Genomic DNA, 17,999 nt, shown 5'->3' with positions numbered 1-17,999 from the left:
GTATAATAAGTGCTTTATTTAAAAGTAGGAAACATTGACTTTATTAAACTGTATTTTTGCATTCCTAATATATAGGTGTGGGCTGGGTCCAGACTGACATGCAGTGCGATCCCAGACAAGAGTCTGGACTGACTTATGTATGTATGTATGTATGTATGTATGTATGTATGTATGTATGTATGTATCTATGTATCTATCTATCTATCTATCTATATATATATATATATATATATATATATATATATATATATATATATATATATATATATATCAGCTAAACCTTGTATTGTGAGCATCATTCATTCCAGAAGTGTGCTTGGAAATCAAAACACTCATATATCAAAACAAATTTCCCATACTGTGTAAGAAATAATGTAAACTCACATGATTGATTCCACAACCCAAAAATAATTAATACAAAAGTATAAATAAAGTAAAAATAAAATAAATTAACCTGCACTTTACCTCTAATAATCATCGAGGCTGTAGTGATTGAGAACAGAGAAAAGAGAGGAGGGGGTGGGTGGGGCGAGAGGGCTGTGGTGTAGGGCGACTTTCTCACACACACACACACAGACACACACACACACACAAACACACACACACACACCAGTTTATTGATAGAGATTCTCACTTATCCAAGCGCACACGCACACACACACAGACACATGGACACACAAAACCACGAGCTTGAAGACAAGGGGTGAAGGTGGCTGCTGTGTAGGATGACATTCACACATTTCACTCTATTCGGTAAGCTGGTGTGTGTGTGTGTGTGTGTGTGTGTGTGTGTGTGTGTGTGAAAGTTGTCCAACAAACACACAAACAGACGCACACATACAATCACATAATAAAAGATGCTTTAAGTGCACACACGTTGTCACAATATTATAGTAAACAGTACACGCGTGCACAGATGTTGAACATATGAGTGATGTACACGCACTGAGCCACAATTCGGCAGCGCGCAAAGGAGAAGAACCATTGGTTCAGTTGTGATCACATTACTCAAGGTGTGTACATATATAAAAGAAGTTAAAAGTTAAAAGCTATTTCTTTACCAAACACACACACACACACACACACACACACACACACACACACACACGTGTGTTTGTGTTTGGTAAAGAAATAACTTTTAACTGCTTTTTTAAACTGCTTTCTTTCTTTTCCTCATCAACCAACTCATAGTTACTGATTACAAATGATTTAGGGTCACACATTAAGTCACGTACATTCACTAAGAGAATGTCACACTAGTTTCACACAGGATGATGTAAACATATTATAAATACATTTACACCTGTAATCATCCAGCTAAGAACATTCACTAAGAACTGACTTAACGTCTTACTAAACTACAAACTCACCGCATCAAGCTCTATTCTCACATCTACACTTACTTGTTTATGTTTACACTCTGGACCATTGCATAAAGACACTTTAATAAGGCACCTTAATAAGTCACTTTTTATGCACATTTGCACACTATCTTTCTTCACCAAATTTCTATTTAAAAAAAAAAAATGTTCTATGCAAGAGCATTTCTAGGATTTTCAGTTAAGGAGGGCTCAGCCCCCATACAGTAGATGTTTAACACACATGTGGCTTGTTCAGAATCAGTACTCAAATGAGTCTTCTCGATCACACACGCTGTTTACGGTATAAACCTTTTTCTATGTACAGGTAAAATCAGAAAAATGTAACCAGAAAACAGCATATGACTTTAAACTTACATTAATTATCAATATAAACAACACACCTATGAGGATGGACAATGTAATAAACTGTGTGGTGGCCAATAATGCCAAACATTTATCTGTTAATTCTTTGACAATACTGCTGCTTTTTGTTGGAAACTGGCAGACATAAGAAATTTGAAAAATAGTGTCTGATGCAATGACTTGAATCAATGATAGAAACACAATGTTAATGTGCCTGAGAGGCTGCGCTTTCAGAGAACTGAACTGTAGAACTGAACAGAGAACTGGAAATGGAAGGGTTTTCAAGTCACATGGGAGTAGGTCTCCAAATGAGCAGCAGGTAAGAATAGAACATCTTTATTTTTTTCATGTGACTTAAAAAACCTTCCATCTACAGTTAAATATAAATATTAAAACTTTGATTATCATGTTATCTAGTTTAATTTAGTGTTTTAGCTACATAAATAAGACAGTAGGTTCTCTATTTAACCCCTTAAAATTTCATAGCTACTAGGCTATTTATTCAAATTCATTAATATAGACAAACATTGTTAGAATGTAATTAAACATCTTTTTAATATTATTCTTTTTTTGTTTCTATTCATTAAAAAAGTAACTTTTTCTAAATCAAAGTGACTAAAACCCTACTCTAAGGCTATTAAATGTATTTAACGATTTGGGACATTATTTAATACAATACAATATTTATTTCAAAATATTTTTTTTTATATTTATTTCAAAAAAGATCTCTGTAAATCACACTGCTATGCAGTTAAAGCGAGTGCACTGAGTGCTGTCTGTCACTATTTTAAATAATTTATGTGTATAACTTTATGGTAGTTAATGCCATATGCACTGTGCAATGTTTTATATAAACAGTTAGGTTTTCCAACTGAAACAGTAAGGCATGATTGTTTTATAAAGTAGACTATAGGTTCATATTCAATTCAATTTTATTTGTATAGCGCTTTTAGCAATTTTCATTGCCGCAAAGCAGCTTTACACAGTCAAAAGAATTATTTAAGTTTGTATGAAATGTGAATTTGCATGAATCAAAAGAGAGTTCACAGAGTATGTATTAAGGGCTTCATTTCCACTAGAGGTAACAGCTGGTGTGATGAGGGTGAACACAGCGAAGATTTAACTGATTAATCCCTCATGACATTTTGTAAACTGTATTTATGAAAAAGGATTGTGGTGGCGAATTAAAGACCGCCAGAAATTTAAAGGGGACGATGGGCGATCAGCAATTTGTGTGGAGTTTATGGAGAATTTTTAGGGGGGCTGAGTACAAATGTTAGGGGGGCTAAAGCCCCCCTAAAAATGGCCTAGCGACGCCCATGGTTCTATGTACAGTATATTTCTATTTTTATTTTTATGTACAGTATATTTCTATTTTAATTTCTATTTTTATCCTAGTTAAATTTAATTTTCTATAGTATTTCTTTTATTTCTTTTATTAATATTTATTTCTTATTATAAGTTTTAATTCTCTTTTTAAGGTCACTGGGGGTCGTATAAGCATTTTACTGCATATCGTACTGTGTATGACTGTGTATGTGACAAATAAAATTAGAAATTAGAAATTTGAATTTGATATTCATGCATTACACTACTCATGAAATCACACACAGACACACACATTCAGGTAAAATAATTAGTTTTTTTTTTAAATTCTTAATTAATTTTCAGAGCTCAAACTCAGAGTGTAAAATTTAACACCAAACACCCGGATTATTCAGAGCTCGGCAGAGCTAATCACTCACACACACACACACACACACACACACAGTGATTGAGATTCCATCAAGCTAGAAAATCAGGAAAGTCGCACACAAAAACATCCCTGAAAGACAGATTAGCATTATTGCTTCAGTCTTTCACAGGCAAAATGACATTTTACAAATGACACTCAATGCATGATTTAACACAAATCTATTCCAAAAATAACTCATAATACTCACTCATATTTAAGATAATACTTTCTCAGTTGAAAGGTATTTTTTAAAAATGCCCTTTGTACCACAATCTATATTTATAAGTTTGGTGTACTTTTATTTTTGCAACTTGTTTAACCTGTTTCTAAACTGTACAGCTAGACACGCCTTTAAAACCATTTTAAGATATATAAAAAAATAACAAAATTGAAAAAAAAATTTAATAAAAATATTTATTTTGCACTTCAGTTGACTTTAAGTAATAAAGGAAAAATAATAATAATAATAATAATAATAATAAATAATAAAGAAAACTAAATCTCACCTGAAGTAGTTAAAACAAATTTGAGTATTTTTCCCCAGTTTGTATGATTAGAGATTGCATTAATGTGATTTCTTTGCTAATTTTCTCTCTCCTGGATCCCATAGATTATCTACAGGACTTAGATGCTTTTTCATTTTAAATTTGCCTAGGTTGGCCTGGACAATTATCCAGTTGAAAATCAAATTTCTGTCACTTTTGTTGATAATTTCTTTGCTACTGTCAGGAATGACCTCTAGAGGGCTCCTCGCGTCCAGATCAAGTCAAGTCAAGTAGGCCAGGACCAAGGTGCTACATGCAACGTAAATTAACAACATAAATTAACAGAAACTAACTAGCTAACCTAAAGGCGTAATTAGCTGGCTAGCTGGGACAAGACAGATTGACATTTTAAGTTAGCAGAGAACTATCTATGTTTTTATACAAAAGAGACAACATAAAGTGCATGTTTAAATGTACAAACCAGAGCGACAAAGTGACAATGCGAAAACATGACATTTCAATATATTGTGTTCAATAATTCCTAAGGTGCACCTCTGCATTTATCTGAGATGAGTTTGTTAAATAGTTCTGTTATAAATAGAGTTGTGTTTAGTTTAGAGTTTGTTCTTGAATCTTTGTTCACTGTGTTGCCAACTGTTTAATTACTGTGTTGATTTATTCTGTGAGGGAATAAACTGTAAATTCTGATTGTTAGGTTTAGATTGGACAATTTAAGTTGAAGCTCAAGTTCAAGATCTGAATCTCTAAAGTTGTGTCTCTAAGATGGTAATGCTACTGAAGTGTCTGAGTCAGCTTTATGAGCCTTTATACCTTTTTATATAAAATTTAAAATAAAATGTCTTGAAATTAAAATATGACGTTTTTTTCAGACACAATCAGTTTATCCAGACACAATCAGCTGTTTTCTTTATAAAAAGAAATGATTTAAATCTTTTAGAACCTTTTGTTCTATCTCTAGTAATGTAAAATGTCCTTAATTGTTTTCTTTCCACTCACTAGGTAAACAGCCTCCCCTTCTGCAGGTGTGTGACTACTGATTTTACGATTGTGGTGATTAATCCACACTAATGGATCTCAGGCTTCTCCATGATAAAAACATGATGGGGTAGCTCGGCGTCTGTTGTGGTTGTCGGTCTATTTCTACCTGTACCTGGAAAAGCTTCAAAACTAAATCACGGATGCTAAAAGCGCAAGGAGTGCCATGCGAGAAGTGCATTGCTATGCCTCGAGAACTACAAAGGCATGTATGGAGTGGTGATCGCCACATTGAGGACTGCCATGAGCACTGCTTGAGCTCCCTGCGGTATGTGAACTCTCGGTATGCGGTATGTGAACTCTCACATACACTGCGGTATGTGAACAGAGCCAGATTTCGGGACCCTGCCATCGAAGAGGATCCCAGAAATAGTCAGTTTACTTCCTAGGTAATTGAGTGGTAATAAAATGGCAATAAACATATTCAGTGACACTAGAGGGACAGAGTAGGAATACTGAGTTCATAAACTGTTACATAGTCAATAATGTTTTTTTGCTGTTACATATGTAACAGATATTATGATATATTTTATGCTATTACTACTTTTTCACTACTCACTCTTCTTCTTTGTCTTTCGGCTGTTCCCTTTCAGGGGTCGCCACAGCGAATCATCTGCCTCCATCTAACCCTATCCTCTGCATCCTCTTCTCTTACACCAACTAACTTCATGTCCTCTCTCATTACATCCATAAATCGCCTCTTTGGTCTTCCTCTAGACCTCCTGCCTGGCAGTTCCAACCCCAGCATCCTTCTACCGATATATTCACCATCTCTCCTCTGAACATGTCCAAACCACCTCAATCTGGCCTCTCTGACTTTATCTCCAAAACATCTAACGTGGGTTGTCCCTCTGATAAACTCATTCTTGGTCCTATCCATCCTTGTCACTCCCAAGGAGAACCTCAACATCTTCAGCTCTGCTACCTCCAACTCTGCCTCCTGTCTTTTCTTCAGCACCACTGTCTCTAAGCTGTAGAGCATTGCAGTCTCACCACTGTCCTGTACACCTTTTCTTTCATTCTCGCTGATATTTTTTTATCGCACAACACACCTGACACTTTTCTTTACCCATTCCAACCTGCCTGTACCCGCCTCTTCACCTCATTTGAACACTTTTTCACTACACACTATTTAATTTAATATGTTTTTTTTTTACAATATTACAGTACACTGCTAAGTATTCTGCATACACTACTTACTGTTATTAATCTAATATTGTTATATCAGTAATATATAATATTAAACACACATTTTATTGTATTTGTATGTGTCATATAGTGCTGTATTAATGTATAATGTTGTCCTGCAGGGACTTGGGGCAAGGTGCAAGTGCAAACTGCTTTAAACATTATGAAACACAAACATGAAATCCAAACAGAATCATGAGAGCTATGATTATGGGTAGGCTAGAAAATAAAATCTAATGCTAATTATCAAGCAAACAGGGCTAATAAACAAAACAACAAAAGGCAACAAAAGAGGGTACAACATCAAATAAAAGTCAAAAGAAGCACACACACAAAACAGGGACAAATATTGGATGTTATATACTATTATAACTGTATATTGTTAAACCACTACATTTCATTTTTATTACATGTATATTCCCTAATAGTTATATTGTGTTATTTTTTTTAATGTGAGAAAATGTGTTTTAACATGATAATAGTATTTGTTTGGGTCATATAATTATTAAAACTCCTAAAATATGTTGTTTAAAAAATGTTTGCTTAAGTAATTTAAAGACCTGGTACTTGGTCATGTGTGACGAAAATATTTATATGAAAATTATATGTATATTTTTCACAGAAACACCAACGTCCAATCAAGACTGTAATAATAACTCAAATCTCACAAAGTACAAACAATTTTATTAAAATATTTTTTTATATTTACAGCACTGCTAAAGCATTTTTTCCCCATCTCATTTCACCTTTATTAATATAATGTGACAGGAGTTTCGGTTCATGATATGTGTAGATTTATAGTGCTGGTTAAACTGAACAGCACCTTAGAGTTAAACATCAACTGAAAAAGAAAGGACGGTTCCTGAAATTCATTCATGTATGTTCTGACACTTGTTGGGTCACTTTTCTGTGTTTTATGGTTAAAAACTCACACAAACTCAAGCAAACCTTATCTGGGCTTTTAAGTTTGTAATGTTTATGTAATGTTTTTAATCTGATTTTAACTGGAGAAACCATATAATTATCATATTATTAATATACATGTACACACACTGTTTACAGAGTTTATATTTCTATATTCTCACATCTTCTATACCACTTTATCCTGTATTCAGGGTCGTGGAGACCTGGAGCCTATCCCAGGAGACTTGGGGCACGAGGCAGGGTACACCCTGGACAGGGTGCCAGTCCATCGCAGGGCACACACACATACACAAACTCACACACTCATTCACACACTATGGGCAATTTGGGAACGTCAATTAACCTTACCTACATGTCTTTGGACTATGGGAGGAAACCGTAGTGTCCGGAGGAAACCCACCATGCACGGAGAGAACATCCATGCACACAGAGCCGGGAATCGAGCCTGGCCGGGAATCGAACCCGGACCCTGGAGGTGCAAGGCGACAGTGCTAACCACTACAACACTGGCCGCCTATTTCTACAGTATAATTTTTATATAAAATAACATTTGTTTTAAACCACATTTAATACAACTCCTTTGAAGATTACAGTCAGCTTTTTAAAAAGTTAAACCATGTTAAACATGAAAATTCATTTAGTAACAGCAGTGATAATCAGTGGTGCAGAATTTTTACCTCCTTCCCTGTACTGGGGACTGAAGAATGGATAGAGCTTTGCCCCAGAGAAAGACTGATTAGTGAAGGAGTAGATATGAGAGCTGGACTTCACATCATAAAAGGACACCTGGCCATTGGTATAATCCACAAACACCCCCACTAGCTCCACCTTCTTTCTCAGTGTGAGGAGGACCTCAGTAAAGTCACCAGTACCAGCATTAGCTTTATATTCATTCTTATTCTTCAGTTCCAAAGTCCAGAATCCATTCTTGGGAGTCAGAGTAATTATTCCCTTTCTGTTACTGTCCTCTTTCATGACTCCTAATATCCACGCTGTTTTCTCACTGACCTGCACCTCATAGTAAAAGTTCTTTGAGGAGAAACTTTGCTTTCCCACAAGATGAATACAATCATCAAACCTCTGTAGTGAATCAGGGAGATTCTGTGCTGTGTCTGCACATGTCACTTGTTTTCCATCCTCAGACACTCTGAGGTTCGGATGAGCTGTATCAGGATCCAGAGTCACATCCTCTGAGAGAATCACACACCAATTTTCAATTAACGATTAATCGTTAAGAGAAACAGAGAAAGACAAAACCATTTACAAAGCACAATAAAGTCTGAATGTGTTTAGAGTCAGTGTGATTAAGTGTGTAACTTGTCCCTGTCTGTTGTTCGTGTGTGTATCACAGGAGATTGCTTTAAGACTACATGGGAATCTCAAATCCCACAAAATGTCCTTAAAATGCAGCAATAAAATTAATCTATTTCTAAACACAGCTAACAGACACTTGTGCATCTGTCTAGATTCAAGTGCACTTTTTTTTAAAGGACAAAAGAAAGCTCACTGGACTACAGACTTTTATCATAAAAATAAATTAATTAAATAACATTTTCAAAAATGTTTTTTATGGTTTGTCCACACAAACACACAGCTTCATTGGAAATTAACCAAAGTTAGGTATGTATTTTTCACCAAAAACATGTCAAACATATCGGTGACTGTTAGGATCGCTTAGAGCCTGCAGTAGAGGGTTGATTTGTAAATATATATATTTTTTTATCTTAATGTTGAATTTTATTTGATTATTAGTTTAATTTCTTAATTACTTCTATCTTTACCGTGCTGCTTAGCTGTGTTTTTGGGGAAAAATAGGTTAAACTGCAAACCTGGTTTAAAAAAAGTCTTTTGAGAAACATACTTACAGTATAAGGAGAGATTAAAAAAAAAAATAAAATAGGCCAACTTTTAAGATTTGAATTTTAAGCCAGGGAGCCAAAAATACTTTTATCTGTCTTGGAATTATACAACTGATATGTTGTATTTATTACATTTTCATTTGGCAGATATACTGTACATCTGAACAGTGGAAAGTTAAAGACCTAGCTCAAGGGCCCAACAGTAACAACCTGGTGGTACTGGGACTTGACCTTCTGCCATTCTGCACAGCACCTCAAAATCGTAAGCATTAACCTACCACTCCCTCTAGTCCTACGATTACTAGTCTTACATTATGTAGAAGCTGTACCATACTGTACATGTCTCTGTAATTGGTTATAAGAGTCAGTGCATTTATACAAAGTGTCCAAAGGTGTTAGAACAGAAAGCCTAATTTCTTTGCTTTACACTGAACACATTTGTTTTAAAATTGAAGAATGAATTGGCTTGATAAGAATTTGAGTTTGTATTTCCTGACATTTACATCTAGACGTGTTAAACAATACGAGCATGGTACCTGCAGACCATACAATTTTTAGGTGGGTTAAAAAAGTATTGAGTATTCATAAAAGTAATTTAAAGGCAGTTAAGACTTAGTATGTGGTTGCTTATCATAGAGACGACTCAGGCCATGGCTGTAGATACTGAATACCAGTGTCACAGACAGTTTTTCAGTTTAATCAGTACAACTCTTCACCCAGATAAGCTAGAACTTATTAGTTCTATTATTTACCTGCACATACTCAAATGCTGCTTAATCATATATAAAGACAAATATATTAAATTGGTACCTGCAGACTTCTTCTTTTCCACTAACACTGTGAAACATGTAATTAAGTTGTATGTTATATGGTTATCCAAATATAGCAAGATAAAAGAAAGCATACAAACAAGAATAACATTTAAATGTTTACAGATAAATTTAAATCACATTACTCACAGTTCTAAATAGATAAAATGTAATAAATTATTTACCACTTTCCATTCTCTGTGTCTGTGGACCTACATAAAAAAAGACAAAATATGCTATTAGAGACTGAAATTAGACTCTTGTGTCCTGTTTACTGCATTGTAATCATTTTCAATTTAAGAATTATAAACACATACTTTTTAATTGTGCTATTCTACAGTCTAACATTATTTTGTTCCATGTGGTTTTAATTCTCTGTTCAGGTCAGTGGTGCAGCATTTATTTATTTTACTATTATTATACTCTAATACTATGGTACATGAATTGTGTGTTCAAAATAAAGACAAAATAAAGCACTTTTGGTGTTTGGCATTAACTTCAAAGATCTGGACTTGGCTCTTAGCACTTTTTGTCTGTTATTAATCAATAAAAAAACGAATACTTCCTAACAAAGTCATAAATGTCTCCCCCATGAAGAAAGTGATAATGCATGGAGAAGGCTGGCACAGAGTGTGCTGGAGATAGACCATAAGCAGGAAAAACGAGCTATGCCTGCTTTCACCATGTTCATAGTCATGCTATGCAGTGTGTGTGTGTGTGTGTGTGTGTGTGTGTGTGTGTCAGAGCACAGAACATACACATTATGGCCCTAAATATGACATTAATCCACCTTAAAAAGATGACAAGATTGGAAAAGTATAGGGTGGTTAATATATATGATCCAAACAAGGACAGTATGCATCCACTGTCTCTCACATTCCCAATTCTTACATTTTAATTCTTACACTAAAACACACTGACTATATGTAAGTACTGTAAAGTTCCCATGCTATAGAGAAATTTGTCCTGTCATTTAAATTTAATGTATTATTACATTTCTGAAAGGTTTTAAAGTAGCATGCATCTGTCAGTGAATACCACTAGAGGGCGCCCTGCACCAAGGGACTCCTGTTTGTGTCCTTTTGTGTTTTGATAATTGTTGAACTCCCAGAATGCACCTCGGTCAAATAATGAGAGCGCTCACCTGAACCAAGGTAGCTCATTAGTTTCATGATAAATAGTCGTTTGTTTAGTTGCTCTGGGTCGTGCATCTGTTTGGTTAATTTGTTGTGAATGTTCTTTGTTTTCTGCGTCATGCCAGTTCCCTTAGCTCCTGGTCTGTTCTGTTTTCTTAAGCTCCGATTTGGTAAAGTTCCTGTTCTGTTTTTGTTAGAGAAAAGTTCTGTTCTTTTTGGTTAAACAGTTTTGTTAACTTGCTGTTCTGTTTTGTTCTGTTTAGTTAAATGTTTGTTGTGTATAACCTGTGTTTCCCGTGTCATGCCGGTTACTTTAGTTCTTGTTTGGTTAGTTTAATGAATCATTGATCTTTTGGTTTCTCCTAGTTTCATTGTGTACTCCTTCTTAATTACATTGTGTAAGTGTGTCTGTTTGTGTTCTGTTTTCCTTATTAAAGGACTTCAGAGCAATTCTCCTCTGCCCTTATGTCTCATCTAAAGCCCACACACAGCACACATAACAGCATACATTATAACTGTCTAACAAAGTAATAATGTTATTCACAGCCAACTATTTTTATTACGGATTTGTAGTGATTTTATAAATAGATTTTTGATACCTTAAGAGTAATATACCCTGTTAAAAAAGGTCCTTCATACCTGCAAACTCCTTGATCTCTTTTACCACTGTGGAAAATCCAAATCCAGTTAGATTAAACAAAACATAATAAAACATCCAATATTAACAAAATGTACACTTAATCTGTTCCTCTTAATAAAAATTATTAAAATTTTTCAACTTAAAGCCCAAAACCAATGTGCAAAATGTGTAATTACCGCCTTCCATCATCCGTCTTTGCATCACTAAAAAGATAAATCAATATTAGAGATTGTATTTAGACCTATGTAGAATAATGGTTAACACACTGTTTATATTGCATTCAAAAGTTTAAAATAATGAAGTAAATGTTCCTGTTCGTCAGTGATTTATCATAATGTGTTCTGTTGCATCCATTTACTTAATTATTAGTCTTTACGTTCATACTTTCATTTCTTTGTTCACTTTTGAGTGTCTTCCTATTAAATTAGCATTAAAATACTTTTCCAAGATAAAATAGATAACATTCTAAATATTTGCCATGTTGTGCTAATAAGCAGCTAAACTGCTAACTAGCTAAAATTAACTTAAAAAGACAATGTCAGCTGGACCTATAAATAAAACAAACAAAAAATCTAAAATAAACACCCACAATAGAACCTAAGTTTATACATAGTAAAAGTTTACTTACAATATTTATCAAATCCAACAATAAAGTAATAATGTACACTAGCTGGGACTGTTGCATAATGTTAGTCTATTTCTTAATTATTCTATTCTACACAGTGAAGCGCAGTGAGAGTAAACATAAAATGAAGTAAAATTAATTTTTATTATATAAAGTTTTGTGCAATATCATGTTGAGACCTTTTTATCGTGTCCAATATAAACAGAGCTAAACCAGATGTGACATTTCTTTAAAAAAAAAAAAAAAAGTTTTAATTCATCTTGTATTTTAGTTTATGAAAACTTCAAGTGAAATAAGCTGTGGATTTTAAAACAGTTCTAATAGTTCTAAAACAGTTCTTGATAATTTCTTGATACTTCTTATTCTTGGAAAAATTCAGTTTTATCAAAAAAGCTTTGTGGTAATAAAACAGAATGGATGAAGCCAAAGTGCTGAGTGAAGACTTTTATGCAGGACTTAATTAAACCATCCCTTAATTAAGAGCATGGGCAGCTAGGTTCCTGTGGATTAAACTTATTGTATAAACTGATGTTTAACTGTAATGTTAAGAAAGAAAATATTTAAATGTTACCTTTCTTGTACCAAATCACTGCGATTACAATCCATGCAACAGTAAAAACACATGTTAAAAATGAAATGGCAACAGCGACTTTCCACGTATCAAAGACTTTACCTGAAATGAGACGACATACAAAATTACAGATAAGAAAGTATACCGGAATTAACTAATAACATGATTGTTGATCACAAAGACACTCACCATTAATGATAACCTCTGCTTCCTTCATGTGATCAGGTTGTTCAAATCTGCAGTAATATCTGTTGGAGTCGCTATAATCATGAACAGTGATGCGGCGTTTCACATTGAAGCCCTCCGTCTCTTTTTGTATCTGTGTATCTTCAGCAGGCAGAGTGGCTCCCTGTCTGTCCAACCAATTAACCTTAGGTTCAGGATTCCAGCCTTTGGACTCGCACATTAGATTAATTCCTCCTGAGCTATCATAACTCTCCATTGTGATCACCAAGTGGCTTCCCTGAGCTGTAAAAATGAAATCTTTAAGCTTGTAGTCCCAAAATAAAAAAAGCTAAAGTCTTCCATTTTCTTGCTTATTAAAATGTAAAAATATCTTTTTCAAATATTTTATAAAAAGTCCTTGAATAGATTACTTTACCACAGGAAAGATTTATAATGCACATCAGATGACAAAAAACAAACAAACAAACAAAAAAACACCTAGATATGTTGACTTCCATTGCCTTTTTGAAAAAACGTTTCTGAGTGAAAATGTCAGTCACCATCTTGTCAAAATTGTAGCTAGTGTCCACCCAGTGGATAACTTGACACCAGCATATGCACAGCAGATACAGCCGGCCAGCAGTAAGCTAAAGAGGATTCACAGCCATGCTGCATTCAGCAATACAGCACGACCTAAGGCAACTTCTTTTGAGCCTTTGTTCAGGCAGTAGTTTGAAGAAGGAGCCCAGACCAAGTACTGAGTGCATAAATGAACATGCATTTTTAGAATTTCTGTATTGTAATTGATTTTTTATTAACTGTAGGAGATATTGTAATATTTAATGATACTGGATGTTTTTATTGTCATGAGCTGTAAGACATAATCATCAAAATAAAATAAAAAAGCGCTGGTATTTAAATTTATATGTAATGAATCTAGAATATAAGAATATTTTACTTTTTAAATTAAATTTACAAACATTGTTTTTGCATGATGGTGAATTTTTTTAAGATGCACTTACTTTGGACAATGTAAATAAATGTTAATCTAATCTATAGTAAAATGTTCATGGTATGAAAATGATGTTAATGAAATTATCAAACTGGAACATAGCCACTATGTCACCAGCATATTTAAACTATTTACTTTGTCATAAATATATATATATAACTGTAATATAAATCAGTATATGATCAGTTGAAATAGTAAACTAGATGACAACCAATGCAATGCTTCACTCACAGTTGTGTGTTATCCTAAACATTAACATTTACCAACAGCTGAATCACGGCCATGATGGTAAATGCCTGACTGGAATAGTTCAGTGTACTACTGTGATAGTAACACTTTAGAACTACACTGTTAGTACAATAGAATACTCTGACTTCTTGCTTGGGATCATGTTATTAAACAGCGACTGAACTTCTATTCTAAAACCAACAAAATCCAATACTAAATTCAGATTTTGCTAAAGTCTTTTAGGTAGTGTATAATACTGTATATCTAGAAACTATTAATGATGTTATGAGAAAATAAAACGTATAGTTGTATAACTGTAATTTCAATAAAGAACCAGAACTTACCCTTAACATTGACAGAAACTGTGGTGTCATCAAACCAGGATTTGTCCTCAATGAAACACTTATATTTTCCTTCGTCAGAGACTCGGAGAGATTGGAGCTTGAGTGAAGCGTTGCCTTTCTGTAGCTCATCTTTGAAGAGTGACGTTCTTCTTTTGTAGGACTCGGCCTGACTGTCACTTTTGTCTTCATTATCTTCATAGAGATGCACTACTGTGTTCACCTTATCTAGTTTAAACCATTCTACTCTCATGCCAACAGCACTGGTACTGGGGTTGATGTAACAGGGCAGAATGAGGTCTTCACCAGCTGAAGCAACAAGAGGAGCATCTGGACCAAGCACTTCCTCTGTGGTTTAGGGGGAATAGTGTTCAATTAACATCCAAAGCATTGAATTACCACCATGCAGTTAGTTAGTCATAGTGATTCAAAAGAGCCAGAACTTATGGATTACTGGACTTATGTGAATGAACTGTGAAAGTGTTAGATTAGTACTGGGGATTTTACTGTGTACATTTTGTGTGCATTGTTCTTGCCTTTTACTTTAAAATTGGTTAGATGGAGTTTCTGGTTGCATATATTGCATATATTAAGCTTTTTAGTTCACATTCCTGTGTAGATCATTATGTTTTATGTATTCTTTGTGGATTTTAATATGTGTACTGATTTTTTTGTGTATTACACTCATTTCTGTTTATCCAAGGTTTACTGCTTTTGCAAGTTTAATTTATATTTTTTGTTATTGTCTAATTATATTGTTTATTATTCTTTTATCTATTATCATGCTTAACCATCTTAAGTATCACCATATTTTGATTTAACATATGTTAGTTGTGCACACTCTGCAGTCTGTTGAGACACTTTGAAGGTAATAATTAGCTGCTCTGTTAGATGTGTTGTGTTGGAATTATTATAGGGCAGTCGATTTCCATGACTGCAGTCATTAAACCCTGAATTAGATACTGTATATGGCAACATGGGTTCTGTGTGGGAACCAGAGTACCCTGAGGAAACCCACTAAGCACCACCCCATGCAAACTCCACACACACAAACCTGATGGCAGGACGCTTGCCTGGAGGTGCAAGGCCACAGTGCTAACCACCACACCACTGTAACACCCAAAGGATAACACTGAAGAAATAAATCACATTTTCACAGGCATTCATACCCTTTGCTGTGACTTACGATTAAGCGCATGGTGCATTCTGTATATCTCTGGTTATATAAAGCCCCATAGCTGACAATGCAGTTCAAAGCAAAACATGAGCCAATATATAGAAACAGATTTGTCCATAGACCTTAGAGACTAGATTGCATTTTGGCACAGATCTGGGGAAGAGGCATTGAAATACACTTATTGTTCATTTTGTTGATACCATCTGGACATATATTTTCCCGCAGAATTTTGTGTAAACATTAGAGGTTGCTGTTTGTGAAAAATTCCATGAGATGATCACCTTCTAAAATATTTTAAACCAGTCAATCCTGCACCAAAACCCATGCCATGATCAAGTTACAAAGATAACATTTTTTACCATTCCAATGTTTGGTGTGAGCATTAATTAAAAAGAATAGTTGTTACAGCTAAGGCCGTAGCAAAACACCATGAGGAAATAGTGAACATATCTGCTATAAAGAGCATTGTCACATGACATAATTACTTGAGGGTGTATGCAGGACATATTCATGTTTGTTTCAGGGTGAGGCTCATATACAGCATCAGACTTTTTTTTTTTCATAAAGAAGAAGTCACACAGCACATTGAACAATTGCCAACTCCACACACCACTATTGTGTATAAGCTTGCACTATGGTGGCACTAGGTGCATGGTCTCTCTCACTTTTTTTTCTCAGTGCAGGCACGACCATGAGAAAGGTGTGCTAATAAATCACTTATAATTATTTTATCTCAACACAAATCACCTGTTTGGGACTAAAGCTGCTTGCATAATTATATATATATATATATATATATATATATATATATATATATATATATATATATAAAATTATAGTTTACTCTTCCATCCACATATTAATAATCATAACAGCACTTTCCCAGATGTTGAGCCAATACACATACCAGTGTTCAGTTAACGAGAGTCACATACCATAGTTTAAAAAAAGACTAGATTAGCTTTTATAATTCAACTAAATTTACAGAACTTTATATTTATACTAGATTCATTACCCATGGACACAAAAATAGATAGTAAGTGTTTTCATACCTGATTGAGATTCCATTAAGTTGTGGAGAATCAGTAGAGTCACACACAAAAACATTCCTGAAAGACGGTTTGTCATTATTATGTCAATCTGTTCCAAATAACATTAATCAAATTACCCAAGGCTCAAAATCTTAACCTCACAGGTTCTCTGCATACTTACTTATTATTAAAAGGTTTTATTTTCTGCAATAAGAACTTGCAAAATATAGCAGCTCTTTGTCCCAAAGTCTACACTTTCATTTTTGGTGTACTTTGATCTCGGTAACCTGTTTCTTAAATGGGAGGCTCACCACACCTTTTTTCCAACGAAGCATACTTGTCAGGCCAGCTAAAGCAGCAAAACCACATCCGCCTACAACCATGGCGGAAACAAACTACAATTCCCCACAGTCACGTTGCAGGTCACCTGAGTTCTAAAACACCTGCACACAATTAAACAGGTGCCTAAATAGAACTTAGCAACAGAGAGACTTACAAAGTATACGCTCTCATGAGTTTCCCGGACATTACCAAGCCTTGATTATTGTGATAGCCTCATTGTGTATGACCATGATCCGATTCCTTGCCTACCCTAATATGTGAGTTTTGCCGATCGACCGACCCTAGCCTGACTACTACTACTGCTTACCCGTGTTTTAGTTATAGAAATAAATCTTGTCTTTTACCTGCACGTCCTCCCTCAAAGGGAGTGTGCGTAATTTGACACCGCGCCTCATAGTGCCGGGTCACACACTCTCTCTCTCTCTCTCTCTCTCTTGCCACACACACACAAAGACACTAAAGGTAAGAGAGAAAGAGAGTGAGAGAGGAACCGTTTAGGGAGCGTTCAGGAGCGCTGCCTCCGCATGCTCCATCCTGCCACTCCACCCACCGCCACCTTTCGCCGCATGCCAGCTAGACACTGCCCCTGGACCTGCACCTTTCACTCTATTCCTTCCTTTTCTTTCCATTCTCCCTCCTTTAACCCTTTCCTTCCCCATTTTTTCCTTTTCTCTAAGACCTTGCCTCGTGTCCGTGCTTCATGGTGCCGCCTGTGCACATAGGGTCGATCCCGTTTTATATATATATATATATATATATATATATAGGCTATATATAACATCCCACACCTACTAACAATGTTGTGACAGGACCCATCCATCATCATTAATCAGTACCTTCAGTAAAATCAGTAATTTTTTTTTTACTTTAAAACTTAAACCATGAATAATTTGTCCCAAGAAATTCAATAGATGTATGGGTTTGGGACTAACCACCATCTTTAAGCTTTAA

At 34.8% G+C, this 17,999-nt stretch overlaps 1 protein-coding gene across 1 annotated transcript; it reads right to left on the bottom strand.

Moving 5' to 3' along the window:
* Positions 1 to 6,865: 6,865 nt before the first annotated feature.
* LOC128529004 (butyrophilin subfamily 1 member A1-like) lies at positions 6,866 to 17,359 on the bottom strand. The gene is made up of 10 exons (XM_053502326.1): positions 16,888 to 17,359; positions 16,728 to 16,784; positions 14,502 to 14,846; positions 12,942 to 13,220; positions 12,753 to 12,854; positions 11,733 to 11,759; positions 11,556 to 11,582; positions 9,966 to 9,992; positions 9,782 to 9,808; positions 6,866 to 8,302 (listed from the first exon to the last, which is right to left on the bottom strand). Exons 2-10 carry the CDS (start codon positions 16,780 to 16,782, stop codon positions 7,746 to 7,748), a joined length of 1,446 nt encoding a protein of 481 aa, XP_053358301.1. The 5' UTR covers positions 16,783 to 16,784; positions 16,888 to 17,359; the 3' UTR covers positions 6,866 to 7,745.
* Between the last annotated feature and the right edge of the window lie 640 nt (positions 17,360 to 17,999).

The sequence above is a fragment of the Clarias gariepinus genome, chromosome 1 (assembly GCF_024256425.1).
Source record: "Clarias gariepinus isolate MV-2021 ecotype Netherlands chromosome 1, CGAR_prim_01v2, whole genome shotgun sequence".
Classification (NCBI taxonomy): Eukaryota; Metazoa; Chordata; class Actinopteri; order Siluriformes; family Clariidae; genus Clarias; species Clarias gariepinus.
Note: the sequence above shows the minus strand (reverse complement) of the source record. Positions and strands in the feature narration are given on the sequence as shown.

Excerpts from the sequence above, each read along its gene's own strand:
- LOC128529004 (XM_053502326.1), bottom strand. The coding sequence starts at position 16,782 with ATGTTTTTGTGTGTGACTCTACTGATTCTCCACAACTTAATGGAATCT. Across the intron at positions 14,847-16,727 it reads CTTAATGGAATCTCAATCAG|AGGAAGTGCTTGGTCCAGAT; the intron begins GTATGAAAACAC and ends CCTAAACCACAG. Across the intron at positions 13,221-14,501 it reads AGTTTCTGTCAATGTTAAGG|CTCAGGGAAGCCACTTGGTG; the intron begins GTAAGTTCTGGT and ends TCATTTTTACAG.